General features: G+C 37.3%; 1 protein-coding gene across 5 annotated transcripts in view; it reads right to left on the bottom strand.

Annotated features, from left to right (window-relative positions):
* The window catches only part of CDK14 (cyclin dependent kinase 14), a 321,875-nt gene that overhangs the window by 59,230 nt on the left and 246,042 nt on the right, over nucleotides 1-16,603 (bottom strand). For all 5 annotated transcript variants that reach the window (XM_061369041.1, XM_061369045.1, XM_061369046.1 and 2 more), the window contains one exon: nucleotides 3,605-3,744. In XM_061369041.1, coding sequence (XP_061225025.1) covers nucleotides 3,605-3,744 — 140 coding nt within the window. The remainder of the gene's footprint in view (nucleotides 1-3,604; nucleotides 3,745-16,603) is intronic.

Raw genomic sequence — 16,603 nt, 5'->3', positions numbered from 1 at the left:
TTAAAAGACCCGGTTATTGTTTTATGCACAGATCTTCCCACTGTACTATTTACACCTCAACTTGCATTTGGAATTCTGCTATCCCTGGTAACATAAATCACAAATTGCATATATTCTATGCAAATAAACCAGTATGAGCTCTCAAATATGAAAGCATAAAAGGGAAGGATCAATTTCACTTTTTAACAGTAAATAACAAGAACTCCTATTTAGTAAAAAGGGTCAATCTATGGGTTAGTCCTCATGTCTGAGATGAGTGAAGGCTATGTTGAATCATAAATGGCATTGTACCCCCAGACAGGATGTTTTTAGCAGAACTGCACAACTTTCACCTTTTTAATGTACTATTTTTAAAAACTGAGAGTGGCTAGATGTTAGTCAAAGCATACCTGAAAACTGAACTTCCAACCCAATTGAAATGTTGTCTTGACTTGAAACCAAGCCAAATAACAAAATCAAACTTTTGCTTCTCACATAAACTCATAGAATAGTTAGCGTTGGAAAGGACCTTAAGATCATCAAGTTCTCAACCCCCCTACCATGGGCAGGGACACCTCGCTGTAAACCATATTACCCAAGGCCTCGTCCAACCTGGCCTTGAACACTGCCAGGGATGAAGCATTCACAACCTCCCTGGACAACCTATTCCAGTGCCTCACTACCTTAACAGGAAAGAACTTCCTCCTTATATCCAATCTGAACTTCCCCTGTTTAAGTTTTAACCCATTACCCCTTGTCCTTTCACTACAGTCCCTAATGAAGAGTCCATCCCCAACATGCCTATAGGCCCCCTTCACATACTGGGAGGCTGCTAGGAGGTCTCCATGCAGCCTTCTCTTCTCCAGGCTGAACAGCCCCAACTTTCTCAGCTGATCACATTTTAAAAATAAAACACAAGATTAAAATTTTATGTTGTAAAATATTACACAGAATATAAATATATAGTATTAAAGTCGAGATGAGGAGAGAAAACTGAACATTTTCTTTTCTTCAGTGTAGGCAGTCTCCATACTTTGTGAAATACTGTGATTCCAAAGAGACAGTATTTTCTGATGGAGAATCATTTGGCTGGCTCCCCCCCCCCCTTTTTTTTCCCCCCTCACCTGTGAGTCTTTCCTTGTTTTTTACTACTAAATCCCCAAATTTGCAATTCAGCACTAGGACCAAATTGGACAAAAAATATTCCATGATGAATAGTATTCACTAGAGATATCTGCAAAATTGCAGTCATGTCTGGATCAGGAGGCAGTAAATTTTGCACGTACAAACACTTCTGTTGTGCATAGAGACTCAAGGTGTTTATAACTGCATTTAATTAACTATCAATAGCAAGTGTTTCCCAATGTAAAATATTAACCCAGAGAACTAGAATCACAAAACCTGGTAATTTCACTACACAGTAAACATTTTCCCAACTCTCCAAAGTATATGACTTCTTTGTTTTGTAAATATGTTTACAAGTATATCCAAGTCATACTAAATAGAAATGATTGTAGTACTTGATACTGGGATTGTCCTTTCTTGCATCTGGATTTATGCTTCATAATGATTATCTACTAGACACAGAAAAAGTCTTTCTGTAACTCAAAATTTTACTGGAGGCATTTAGAAGAACCTTGCTTTAAAATATAATGATTTTTCATCTTTATTCTCCCCCCTTCAAAAGGTTTCACTGCTCCTGATGTTTAACGTTATGCAAAGACGTGTTTCTGCCAATGAATATCGCCTTATGGTTATGCTTCTGCAAATAACCTGCTGTGAGCTGATAAAAGGATTAATGCAGCCAAAATTCTTAATCTGTGAAATTACAAATTAAATTCTCATATTAAAAATACCACCCTGAGGTATTTTTTGTGGTTTTAATTCCCCTCTGGTGTTCTGCATACATTGTGCTTGTTAATGACTAGGACAAGACTGTCTCTGTTGGCAGCCTGCTGCAGAGTGATAATGTGTAGGCATTTACTTCACTGATAGAACTGGATTTAACCACTGACTGATAAACTAAGTGGCAAGTGGGTAATAAGTCCATATTAACAGAAAAGTACTACTGCAGAATTCAGAATTCAAATCCTGGCTAGACTAAATCACACAGTCAGAAGGATTGAGATGTCACCACTGCAGAGTGATTTTTGTTTTCCATTACTAGAAATAGGATAAATGAACTGGCATTCTTGGTGTTTCATTAGTCCTGAAGAAATTAATCTCTGCATCAGTTTCAGCAAAGGCAGACCTTCACCAGCAGCCTTAATTTACATTGCATCCTTTGAATTTTCAGCTTACAAAGTCCTGCAGTCAGCAAACTGAGTGGTGGGTTAGCATGGCAGAAGAGGAAACTAGGAATCGTTTTGCAGAGGAGGGACATGGTCTGTGACAGAACTGGTGATGGACAGAAATTAATGGTGCTAATTTGATTTTAATGTTCCTACTCTACAAATGGGAAAGTACTCTTCAGAGTGGAGTCAGTGTACTTGGACAGCCAGACCACCAAACCAGCTCAAAATGTGACTACTACAGCTGTCATGGACAGAAAAGCTAAATTTACAGAAGACAGAAGTTTTCATACTGACATGGATGCAAACATAATCTATTGTGTATTAATATTCAGAAAGGGAGCTCAATTTTTGCAAGCAAATTTTTAAATCAGCCATAGCTACATACCCACATATGTACTATTGTTGCACCTCTGAACTTTTTGCCACAGAGTACTGTATTTAGCTCTTCTGCTAATGGATATATGTTTGAAGGCAGAAAATAACATACACTGTTCCAATACAAACATGCTTCTCTTTACCACATTGAGTTAATGCAAAATGCTGATTGTTATTCCCCTGTGAAACCTATTTTTAAGAACAGAACCTTTTCTGAATCAGAAATATGCATGATAACATTTTCCCCCGGAATAAATAGTAGTGTGCTTTTAACATTGGACAAATATATGGTAACTTACGATATAAATGATTTTCATTTATTAAAGAGATTATTGACAACATACATGATGACAGGAACATTTTTGCACAGTCAACTGGAATACATTTTAATAAAAGATATAATGAGATGTATGTAGATACTGCAAGCATTCTTAGTTAATAATATAATCTGCCACCCAGTTCTTACACTAAGTCAGCAAATTAACTGATTGTCTACTTTGTGTTTCTCAGACTTCCAAATGCCAAGTCCTTTCTTAAAGGTTACTATTATAACACACAGAGATTCTGTGAATCAAACACGGCTGGATTTTTATCCTGTATGCTGCAGCTAGTTAAGTACTGTATATTATAAAGTGAAAAGCACCAAATATGTAAATTGTATTCTTCTTTTTGCTTTATGACAATTCAGATAAGTCTACTGGCTGCACACATAATCAAATACAAAGATAGCAGGCTGCAGACTGCAGAGCAGAGATAGCAAAGGAAAAGAAAAAAGAATCCATTTTGCCCTATGTCAAGCTAACTATGTAATTTCAAGCTACACAATTGCACTCACATATTTTGTGTGTGGCTGCATATGTCCATGAAGCTGTCTGCATGTGAGGGTTAGCATACACCATGTATCTGTATGAACTAGCGTTTTTCTTTTTAATCAATTTAGAGGTGGTTATACTCACTATCAGTTAACTCCCATAGCCGTGGAGGCAGATCACTGAAATACTCATGGCTCAGGGCTGCCTGTGCTGACAATCTGTTCTTTGGGAAACACTGGAGTAGTTTGGAGGCTAGATCTTCTGCGTGATTCACATAGCTCAGCCTGAAACACAAACAGAAGGTCTTTCTGAAAAACAATCTCATAATTCTGTTTACTAATTCCATCTGCAGTCAGCACAGTGGAAACACAGAGTTTTGCTAGCCAGGATAACGACAAATATCTGTCTGGGAGCACTACCAGGAAATATATTCCTCAGGTTAGGGAGTCAAGGGATTATCTGTGGACTGATAGCTCAAAATTCATACAAATTTTACAAATATAGAGCATACAATATACCATATCACATATGCCCTGCCTAGTACGCAAAAGGATCATAAGCAACAGCATCTTGAAAGCAACTGTTTGGATTCTTCCACTCACATTTTATTGAACATACAGACAGACTGAAAATTTACAGCACAGGAAACAAATGGTTATTACTATCTAGACCAATGAAATCCAAGCTTAAAACAACAGCAGTATTCATACAACTTTGTGAAGTATCAAATTTTAAAATCCTGTGATGCTTAACAGGCAACATATGCATCATGTTTCATAAAGACATTTGTCTTTTGGGAAGTACTCGCTTCTTATATTTTCATATATTCACACAGCAGGAGGTTGACTCTTCATTAGGTGTTAATGCAATGCAAATATTAAATTGTAAGTGAATTATCTTTTCTAAGCTACCTAGGGAAGTCTGAGGAAAGCCATTGTTCTACTGGGAGCTATATGCTTGGGAATATTATAAAAAGATATAAACTAAAAATAATAGAATTGGAGGGGAGAGAGTAAAATGGTAATCAGTAAGGTGTGCCTTGGGTTTAGTAACCTACAGGTGCCTCCTGAATTTCCAAAGCCACTGAACTTACTGTAATATGCAGTTAGAAAAGAGGTGCTGAGTCTTGTAGACACTGTGTTGCTACTGCTTGTAAGATAACTTTGTAAATTCAGCCATGCCTTTGTGCTCAGTAAAGATCTCTCATCAGGTAAAAAAAGCCAAAGTGTACAAAAGGTCTCCCATTTTTCAATGCACTGCCTTCCCAAACCAGGTAGAGTAGACTGCAGTCCAAAATGCTACCATAGTTGAAAAAAGATGGTGTTATCTACTAAAATCAATAAACCTACAGCATGTTTCATGCAAGTGTTAATTTTTGTTGATCTTGAGCTGGCTTTTTGGAAAGCACTCTAGGAAGATGTATTAAGCAGTTATTCTTTTATTGGGATGACATGGCATAATTTATATGGATCAGTAGGCACAGGAGAAAACTATCTCTACAACAAAGAAAAGATAACACTGAAAACACTAAATGAAAAATAAAATGCTATTTTAGTGAGAACTTTAAGTTACAAATGTTATAGACAAAACTTCTTCTGTCCATGCCAATACTAAGTGTGAAAAAAAAAAAAAGAGTCAGTAGCATCTCTACTAAATTACATGCTGGCATATGTATGATACCCTGATATTCGTAATGACTCACAAAACATGCCACTGGCTGTCTTTTTAACTTCTAGCAACTGTATGCTAGACAGGAAGTTTTGAATAGTGTGCTTATCTGATCTCGTCTGAAGAGCAGGCAGGATATTTGTCCAGAAATTCATAGGGATGAATCTCCCAGCACTGCTGATCACTTTAGGATATTCTTTCTCATCAGTCATAATCTTAAAGAAATCCCAGGATTAGGATTTAGAATTGCTATTCCAGATTAAACAGAAGCTGAACTTCTGTGTTTGTGATGGGCATAATTTTTTCCGTTTTCATTTTCAGTTTGTGATCAAATAAAGACATTGTGAATGGAACAGTCATTGCCTATAAATTAGGTTGTAAATTAGATTAATTCCAGACTGCTTAAAATAACAGATTGTAGAAATTGCTTCCTTAAACTTTTTTTGAAGGTTACAATAAAGTTCATTACAGAATACAGCAAAGTACCAGGAAAAAGGCTATTCTTAACAAAGAGAAGAAAAAGGAAGGCAGAATTGGTATTAATTCTTCTACACATCCAAAATTTCCATGGAGTGGTGATTATATTGCATCTGTGAGGCCTGTGTTGTGTCCTAATCCCACCTGCACCAATTATTTGTTCAGAGGTCTTGGCAAATCTTTTCACCAACATATTTTTTTCCCCACAGAAGTAGGTGCATCTTTTTTAGGAGCCATAGTAAACTTGCTCTGTCTTGAATGAAATCTACTGTCAAGTCAGGAAAACGAGGTCACTTAGGTAAGCAGTGAAAAATCACCCTATAATGTAAGAATTGTACCCTTCCCTAGATGATCCATAGGTATAGTGAAAATACTAATTAAGTAAGGCAAAGCAGAAGAAAACAACATTTGAACATTGAGCTCCGAAGCGCAGGTGAAATTACGGATGGTGACACTCTAGTTTCTCAGTGCTCTTGAACAGAGTAGTGCTGACATTTTGATTGTATTAATGGTCAACAACATGCTTGGCACACTGTTAATTTTTTCAGCAATAAAATCAGATTGACTAATATAAACGGAAAATAGTTTGAATAGGAAGTTTAGGAAGCCAAACTCATCCTGCCAGTTTAGAAACAAAAAGAGATCAATCAAGAAGCCAAATATAAGTATCAAATAATCAAGAAGATTATACACTAATACAATCTAAACATAACAAAAATATCTGAAACATAACCACACCAACTAAAGAATAATTGTGAATAAGTCAAAGTTAGAACCAATTTTATGATTAATAAATAGAAAAGGGATTAAACTCATTGCACAATCTGCAAACATACTTCAATCTGCTGTACCTATTACATTTACCTGCCTTGATAATACTCCCAGTCGGGCTGGTGGGAGAATGGTGGTGTTAGTTGATTCTACCGTAGTTTGAAGGTTCCAGTTGCTACATTATTAGTATTATGTACCCAAGCATAGAAGATCATCCAAGTGACTCATGGATCAAATCATTTTTTTTAGCTAGGCTCAGCTGTTATCTTTAAAACCCTACATCAGAGCTCTAGCTTCGTTTATGGAACTTTGCAAAGCAATGAAAAAATTCTTCTCCAAAACTCACGTCTTCCACAGGTCAGTTCCGGAAATCAGTGAACATTGCAAAAGGCATCTGCATGAGGGCTCCTAAGGTCATCTGTATCAAAACTGATGCTTTAGTGGAATGCATGACTAATTTTGCTTCTTTGTTTAAAGACAAGCTTTACTGATGAAAAATGCACTTACTTATACTTACTTTTTACTTATACTTACACTTACTTATGAAAAATACACTGTATGATCATGTATTTAAATTACATCTACTATATCAGAATTGTTTGGAGAAACCCATTTAGCACGTAACCTCAGCAGTCTGAAACATCAGAATGTTTGGTTTCTTTCTTCTTTTTTTTTTAATTTATTTTATTTTTATGCCAGTAGTCTCTTTAAAATGTCCTCCTTAAAACATTAACAATTTGTCTGATGTGAGTTTGAAACACAATTCCTTGATAGAAACAAAGGCTGAGTTTTCTGATGGGGTTCAGTAGTTAAATATCTAATACAGAAAAGTTAAGAAAAAGAACTAAAGAAAAAATACTTGATTTTTAAATATACCTCCTTTAGTATGTGACAGGATGGAATTTCATACAATATGGCTTTGTGACTAAAACATAATAGCATGTTTTGTCTCACAGCAGTTGGGCCATATAGGAACTTAGCATGCACGATATGGCAAGTCTCAATATTCACGCTTCATTTACTGTCACACTAATCACTGAGGAATAGTTACTAGCCATGACAGCATACATACTTTCAGAAATGTGGCATACAGCAGAATATATAAGTATTGTTCTAATAGAGATCAGGAATATTTTTACATACCTACTCTGATGACATCTATGAAACTCACTGCTTTTCAACTTGATCCCAACAGCTATATATGGTCTTAGCTCAAGAAAAACAAACACCATATGAACTTGTCTCACTTTAAATATATATGAATCTGACTAGACTTGAGCAGTTGTAAATCTCATTGGATTACAAGAATTTTATTTAATTTCAGAAAACAGGCTTAAATATCTTTCTACTGCAGAGGAAGGTCAGTATTTGGTCAAGCAGAACATGACTAAGATCACCGAAGTTTTGTTTGAGCTCTTGAGAAAAAAAAGATTTGGGCATGTGTAATGAACTCCTGAACTTGGGGTGATTTGCTTTTAAATGCAATGAAGAAGGCAGCTCAAATTCACATTAATAATTAAGACAAATGGGCATTAAAACAAATGGAGATAATACACTGTCTATATACTCCTAACAGCATGAGGTATACTTCCCAAAGCAAAAATCGTTTACTGTGCATATTTTCCATGTGAAGATACGACTCTCACAGCATATCATTAATTCATTTCTCGATTGACTTTTATAGTATGGCCTAGAGGAGAGAGGCACCTAATTCCCTTTGGAAATCTCAGCTCGCTTTTATTCTAAGTAATCTCTTGCAATCTGAAGTGCTGAAAGACAAAACCACAGTTAACCTGAACAATCACAACATTTAGCAGAGTTTAAATTTTAATGGTATGAAGAGAATAAGCAAATTGGTGCAAATCAGGCAGGGCACACAGCAACCCTTCCAGCTTGTTTCACAGAAGATGCCGTGGTCCCCTCAACAACAGGGCTCCTGTACAGTCCCTGTGGTATCCCACCTGCTATTGCACTGCTATGAGGGTTGCATTCCTCATTTTCACCCAAGTCTGCTTGAGGATGACAGTCTTTTCCCCTTGTCACAGGCTTTATGCCTCTCCTGAATTCTGACACAAAACTGTATCAACACCATATATTGTAGTTTATGTTTTCTTTCCAAATTCATTATCTTCTGGCCAGCTGATACAGACATGTCCTCACATGCCTTAATAGTCTGCATCTCTGAATATACATGCGACCCCACTAGCAGCAGCTATGCAGCACAAAAATCGGAGCAGGGCCTACCTAAAGTAACATTTCCTTTTTATTAAATATCAACAGCTTTTCTGTTGTTACAGCCATGCTGAGAACACCTACCATCTTCAAAGACCTGATGTGCCAGCTCCAGCATGCAGAAGCTGTTTCCGTAACGCGCCTGGTGTGCCTCCATGGAGCTTTTGTAGAGTTTATTTAGCCATCATGAAACCACTGCAACAAGTGAACACAAGTTTTGATGCAATGCTTTTAGCTTTTGATACAGATGAAAGCATAAAGTGGCACCTCAAGATGAGAATCTAATGGAATAAAGACATTACTATTTTTTCTATGTTTTACAGAGGTTACTGAGAACTAAAACTGATGAACAAAGAGAGACAAAAGCTTTTGAAGACTCACTGAAGCAGGGTTTTACTTGTTGCTGATCAATCACAAAATACAGCATTTGCTTTGCAGCATGGTGTGGCGGTACTTCAAGCTATACTGTACAGTAAACTTGTCAGTCAAACACAGTCACAGGAACCACACTTCAGTGTTGGGATTGTCCCCTACACCCTCATAGGGCTGACAACATTGTGCTGGGTTTGCATGATCTTTAGGAGAGGCCTGTCTTGAAATAATCAATGCCTCTTGTGCTCTTCCCAAACAAGGTGCTGGCAGAAGTTTAGATTCAGAAACACTGAGCTCTGTACAAATGCATGGTGGGAAAGTACAGTCTCCTGCAGGTTCCACAGGCCATCGGCTTAATTGTGCTCTTCTAGATCAGTACCTCACTAGAAGCAAAACTGACACAGTAAAACATCCTGCTCAGGCTTCTTACATGAGCTAGGCTGGGGCAAATCCTGCACTAACGTGGCTATACTGCTCCCAGTATCTGTCCTTGCTCTGTGCTTCTGCACAACGCTGCACTCCACAGTCTTCAGACACTCATGATTTTGATAAGGGTGTATAGAACTATCTCTTTGAAATTTAGAAATTAGCGTGATCCCTTTTAATTATATTACCATATCACAGCATCAACAGTCTTACCTACTTAAGTACTAAAAATGTGGTCAAGATGTTTACTCTGGGTGTGTTCAGCCTGGAGAAGAGAAGGCTGCATGGAGACCTCCTAACAGCCTTCCAGTATCTGAAGGGAGACTATAGGGATGCTGAGGAGGGACTCTTCATTAGGGACTGTAGTGACAGGAGAAGGGGTAACAGGTTCAAACTTAAACAAGGGAAGTTTAGATTGGATATAAGGAACAAATTCTTTCCTGTTAGGGTGGTGAGGCACTGGAATGGGTTGCCCAGGGAGGTTTTGAATGCTCCATCCCCGGCAGTGTTCAAGGCCAGGTTGTGTTCAAGGCCAGGTTGGACGAAGCCTTGGGTAGCATGGTTTAGTGTGAGGTGTCCCTGCCCATGGCAGGGGGGTTGGAACTAATCTTAAGGTCCTTTCCAACCCTAACTATTCTATGATTCTATGACAAGTATTCACAGACACAGAACAGAGATAATGTTTAATTCTTTGGTACTGCTGTTAACATTGATGTAAAAGAGGTCAGAGCTCCATTTGGAAAGCTGTGGAGGCAAGTTCATTCAGTGCATTCCAGGAAGGTAATAATAACCCTGACCTGCCTGAATGAATTCTCACTTGACAGCTGCACAGATGCCACTAGCTGGAAAGCAGCCAAGATGAATAGCATTTCAAGAAAAATTACTGTAACAAATGATGGTTCTAACAATACAGGCAACTAGGGTTTGGTTGGTCGGTTTGAATTTTTTGTTTGTGGGTTTTGTTTTGTTTGTTTGCTTATTTTTCTCTTTTCATTAATATAGATTGACCTCTAGGTATATAATTTTTATGCACTGGGTAAATTTTTTAAAGAACCTACTGACCAAGTAGGTAAGCCATAATTACAGTTGCAGCACCTGAATTTCTCAGAACGGAGAATTAAAATACTTAAACTGCTCATGAGTCACATGAGGCTTCAGAGACTCAGTTTAGTCACACCTTAACTACACAATGAAGTGATCTAACTTCTCATGGCAATTCACGTTTGATAATGGCCAGTAAGCTCAGTCATGACTAGATCATAAAACCATTTGCAAGGCATGTGTCACCATTAAATGTAACTCAAGTCAAAAACTTACATATGAGTATTTTTCCCTAACTCTCTTCACTAGATTTGATGTGGTTTAGCGTCCATTTCAGATGTATTCTACAACACAACACTGCTTGCAATATCCAGCTTGAGAGGTTTGATTCATGTAGGAAGCAGAACATTAACGCTCTTACAGAAGCAACACCCTCAAAAAATGAGTTTGGTTGATTGGAGTTTTAAATGCTAATCCTAAAGAGAATCAGTCAATATACAACAGACTTAACAGTATCCTGAGTTTTGTCCTTCTATAGCCTGAGATGCACCAGGGCTAGCTCTTGCTCTGACACCTCAGAATAACTATGCTGGGCTATGAAACTTTCCAAATAAACCCAGTACCAGCTATTAAGAGCCTAGGGCATGAAGACAGCCAACACTGTTTACTGACGGTATTGCACATGTTTACCCCTGCTTTTCCTATCATTTTGATACGTAACAAGGTTTGCATTTGATACTAAGTTATCTTTTTGCCAGGATAAATATGCTGGAGAGTGAAATGAAGCAAGAACTAAGGTGTCTGCATGGCATACATTAAAAGTAAGCAAAATAAGCTTATTTAATCAGCAAATATACACTATATGTCCAATGATAGCATACTCTAAGCTTTTGAGAATTTGGCTTTCTGTGATATGATCATGTAACTTCCTTAATTCCTGGGAATTCTGAGGTGGTGATATTCCAGGCAACATGGCTGCTAGGTATAGTGTTCTGCTACCTTTTAAAACTACAATTATTTCTTTAAACTAAAAGAGGAATATCTCAAGTATTTCACATTATTTCACTCAGTTTTCATTAGCTCCTCTCAGGTAATTCCCAGGAAATATTTCCTAAGAAATTTTAACTAGAACATGCCTTTTACAATTTTGCCCGAGAAATAATTCAGCCATTACTTCTTTTTGATTTTACATGCTACCACCAATCAGCTATTTTAATTCTCAGAGCATCCCAACCAGTCCAGTACTAAAGATACTAATTATGGAAGTCACAGTGTATTCCTTAACCATGACAGACTACTTTTGAATATACTAAATTTACAGTTTACTGGAAGATCTTTGCTTGCTGTAAGCGCAGTTAATGAAGGAAAACAACACAGAGGTGACACCTAATCAGAAGATTTTGATTGTTTTGAAATTGTTTAAAGGGCATGAATCTTCTGATCAAGGTGAGCGTTTTTAAAGGCCTCCTTCATGCACCTCAACAAGTTGAACAGAAAACCCTTGGGAAAAAAAATAGAGCTAAAAATAATTCCTAACACCCCAATCATTTTATGAGCTATTATTTCACCAGAAAATGGAGAAAATATATCTTTAATCCTGAACAAAACTCTTCAAGGTTTATGTTCTCCATAAACCTTTCACTGAGAACTGAAAATATAAGTTAGTAATGCAATAAATGCCCTAACAAATATATCAGATTTTTCACTTAATGCTTTTTACAGGCTTAAACCAAACTGAGTGAAAGAAAATCACCTTTTACAGTCTGACTCTTAAAGGAAGAATGCCTTTCTGTTATGCTTTTTAAAAGAAGGCATGGTGAATTTATATCAACTTCACTGAATCTTGGGGCATGATAAAAGGAAGAAAAAATACAGCAGTGGAGTTAACATTCCATAGCATTCTTTCTTCACATATTTATTTCCCCACTGGTTGGACATAAGCCAAAAAAAGGAGGGAATAATCCGTCCCCCCCCACCTCCTCCACCCCCAACTTAGAAATAGCTGAAATAAACCTCTGGCAAACAATACAGTCAAAGCTCTGTCCTTTTCCTCTTCCCAACCTTGACAATCTGGATGGTTAATCTCCAAAGAAATCCGAGCAGAATACTTCCCCCCCCCCAAAAAAATAACCAAACTCTGAATTTCAAATTTGTCAAGTGGGTACAGCCACTAAGGCAGTAAACAAATTTTGCCCTATTTTCCCTTATTAAATGACTACAGAAAGAAAAACAAGCTTTTTGGACCTTTTGAAAAGTAAATTAAAAAAAAAAAAAGAAAAAAAACCCTATGTTCTAGTAAATAAACATTAGCACTGCCTTATAAATCTCTGCCTCTTGTCTGATATTTTGCCATTTGGGGTTTAAAAAGTCTTAATTTCATTCTAATGTAAATGAGAACTGGTCTGTTTGCTCAGTACTTCAACAGGAATTTGTTGCAAGGCTGCAGCACACAGGCAGTGCCCCAAGAAGGGTGATCTCACTTTAGTCAGAGAAGCCAAAGATCATCTATCACAGTTAACCTACAAATCTGTCTTGCTGGGGCCTTGGGTCCGTCAACTATGTGGAAGCAGCTACTTGTCCTGTCCTCCCACAGCTCCCTAAAACATTAGATGGGTCTGATCTTTTCTATTATTGTATACCTCTCAGCTAATAAAATACATTTTTTATGGATATGGAACGAACAGGAGTACTTTGTATTTATTTATACAGCTCATTAAAGGTGGAGAGAGATTTGGAGGCAGAGAGAATGCCTCAAGCCTAGAAAGCTCAGGAAGACAGACCCCAAGCATATGCATGTATTTAATTATGTACATGAGCGCCTTTCTGAACCCAACAAGACTTAGCAATTACATACAAGTAGGCACCCTGGTCGTTTTGCAGCTATACTCCTAAGCTAAGACATGACAGGGAAATGATGCAGAACTAGTGAACACTGAGAGGAGGAGACCAAGATAATTATAATGATAGCATATGGGCAATATATTGAAAGCTATGCAGTCAAAATTTCTGCACTATGTATTATTACACCCATACATTTAGACAGACTTACGTGATACAGAACTAGTTGCAGCTCCTTGACCCTCAGGTACTTGGTTCAGGTGATGTTAAGGAAACACACAGGATGGGATATCACATTTGCACCAGCTTCTTCTCCAGATTCACTCTCCCAGTTTAGCACACCACTGTTTCTCTTTACACTAATAGAGACAGATACTTTCTAAAGGGAACACTAGGTCATCTTCCAGCTGGCAGAATGAAAATCCAGTGCTTGATACTAACAGCATTAATACTTGTTAAGAGACAAATGTGCTGGTGCCAATTTGTTAAAAGAAGTCTGAATTTGACTTTGAACTTGAACAGGGGAAAAAAAGTGCATTCAAGGGTTTCTTAGGCACAGAGACCATGATAGAAGGAGAAAACAATGATCACGCTCTAGTATGTAATTTGGGAAAAAAGTAACATGATTTTGCAATGTTTTTTTAGAAGTGAAACATTACATATCCACAGCTACCTTTATTGAAGTCTTTTTAAAAACTTGTTCAGATTTAACACAACAGTTTATGCCTTTTTAACTATAAGCAGGCTGGAGGTGAACAACCAAACCACAAAATCTGTATATTTTAACTATGAATTACTGGAATATGTCAATTTTAAGTGCTTGTACACACATATGAGTGAGGATGCAGTGCTGACACTAAGAAATCAACTTGCAGTACGGAAGAACTCAATCTTGAACTACTTTTGCAAATCCTAACCTGTTAAAGTAGCATAAAAGAGAGACAGCTAAGCACGGAGTGACTGATATTTAGGCATAAATCAGCACAGATGATTTAAGAACTAAAATCAAAATTGTTACCTATAATAGTGACCATTAAAGGTCAAATTTCCCAAAACCCCAGCTGTCACTAAAAACTGACTGCCAGTAGAGCTCAAGCCACTTCTAGTGATCCAAACTAAGCAGTTGGATTTTCAAAAGATTTTGGAATTGTGGAATCCATGGAGCTCTGGGACACCTGTGCTTCCACCAAAGTGGGACGGCAGATAACAAAACATGTGGATCCCACTGCAGGGTCCTAAATGGATATTAAGCTTTGGTGAAAGTAGGCATTTGAGGCAGACAAATGAAGTAAGAGAAAGAGATGTAATTATGGAGGATTCTGAAAAAGATAAAGAGGGAGCTCAAGAACAACAGAGTGAAACAGTCAGGGTTGGGAGGACAGCTAAGCAATTTGCAAAAAAATAAACTGAATTTACTGGTTGTTTTTGATATGATCTGAAGAAGGATGCTGATCATGAGAGGACATCAGATGTATATCGTGATAATCAAGATCAGAGGTGGCTGAGGAAGGAAAACGAGTTTCTTGGAAAAGCTTGAAAGGCAAAAAAAGTAAAGTATATATAGCAGTCTCAGTGCATGGGATAGGAAAAGAAAGACAAAAGTCATTCCCACAGCTTCAGGCATAGGTGACTAAGCACGCTAGCATTACAGTGAGGAGAAACTTCACTGGGAATATGTTCAAGTGAGCACAGGGCAGGGAATAGCAAGAATATCTCTGCTGAAGCTTATACTGCTGAATAAAGCAGGGCTAGGTAGAGAGCCTGACCGCTCAGGTACTGAGCATTCACACTCTCCCCGGTTTATTTCATCCATGCCAACTAGCACTCTCCAAAACCACTCCTAGACATAGTTCACAGAACAACCCATGCCATGGACCATTCCCAAAAGGCAGCATGTACCGGGCTCCTACAAACAGGATGAAAAATACACTACCTTCAGTCTTACTGTAGAAAACACAATTCCCATGGCCTACAATAGACGTCTTACACTAGAAATTTAGAATTAAGAAACTAGTATCAAACACATCCAGAATAATAACTGTACCTGCAGCTGCATGGGGATGACATAAAGCCCACAGGAGATGTATGCCCAAGCGTTACTTAGCAGAGCTGTAGCTAAGGTCTGCCACATGGCCTCAGGGCCAGAAGACTGTCCCTGTCTCTCCTTTAGTTAGCAGTATAGATGTAGGCTCTAGCTGAAAGAAAAATGATATTCACCAAACACTGTCTGTCAACATCTCAGGGAAGATTCGTGCCCTCACGGTTGCAGAATAAAGCTTGACTCAAGGGCACTTTAAGGATCAAATATGAAAGAAACAAAACTAGAATATAACACTATTTTACAAAAGTCATGATGCTGAAGGAAGGACAAGAATAATCTGGAGCACAATTTTTTATGTCAGAGTGGTGAAATTAGATTGAGATACACTAACAGCATGCAGTAGGAAGCAGAGCTTTAAGACTGCTATAGAATCTAACCAAAGTAGGCAATGCAAAATAATGGCCCATTCTTAACTTGCAATAATATCTCACAGAAAAGCATAAATTTCATCTATTTTTACAAGATTTCCTTGGATTTTATAAGTTTGGGTCCAAACAATAACAGTATTTGAAAAGTATTCTGGATTCCTAAACAACAGGAACAAAAAAGCAAACAATACCTTCATGAGAATGCAAAAGAAATAATTTTTTTCCACTTAAATTCTTTGCAGTAAGATTCTCAGTTTCTAAATCCAATGTGAAAAATTAGAGCTTTTATTCATTTGTATTTCCAGCTTCCTATTGCAGCCGTGATCATAAAACAAACACAGCTGGCATCTTTATTATTTTATTCACTGAAGGATTTAGCTGGACAAACATCACAAAGATGGTGGCTGATTTCATTGAATTTATGATCAAATATGCTCCAGCATAAGATCAACTCTGTTACATCAATTATTATGAGATGTGAATAATTTAACAGAAAGTTGTCTATTTGTAAATCAGATCTTACAGATACAAATTCAGCTGAAGTGGCAGACAGTGGATATACACTGTATTATACATTAGAGTATTTTAAAGGATGCAGTTTTCTTGAGAATCACATTTAGTGATAAATACTGTCATTTACATTTTTGTATCCAGCTGCTAATTCAGACAAAAAACATTTCAATTTTTTTATTAAATTTATCAGAGAACATAACTGTTTTAGTGATGTCTTTCAAAATTACAGAATATATTTATTTCCTATGAAGGCTTAATTAAAAACAGTATGCAAACTACCATTGCCACCATTGTTTTGTTTTATTTTGTTTGTGTTTTTTAACATACATTTTCACC

Source organism: Neopsephotus bourkii, unplaced genomic scaffold (genome assembly GCF_033783945.1).
Source record: "Neopsephotus bourkii isolate Nb327-2 ecotype Australia unplaced genomic scaffold, CSIRO-AGI_Nbou_v1 NB_1473, whole genome shotgun sequence".
Taxonomy (NCBI): Eukaryota; Metazoa; Chordata; class Aves; order Psittaciformes; family Psittacidae; genus Neopsephotus; species Neopsephotus bourkii.
This window is presented reverse-complemented; position numbering and strand designations above follow the sequence as displayed.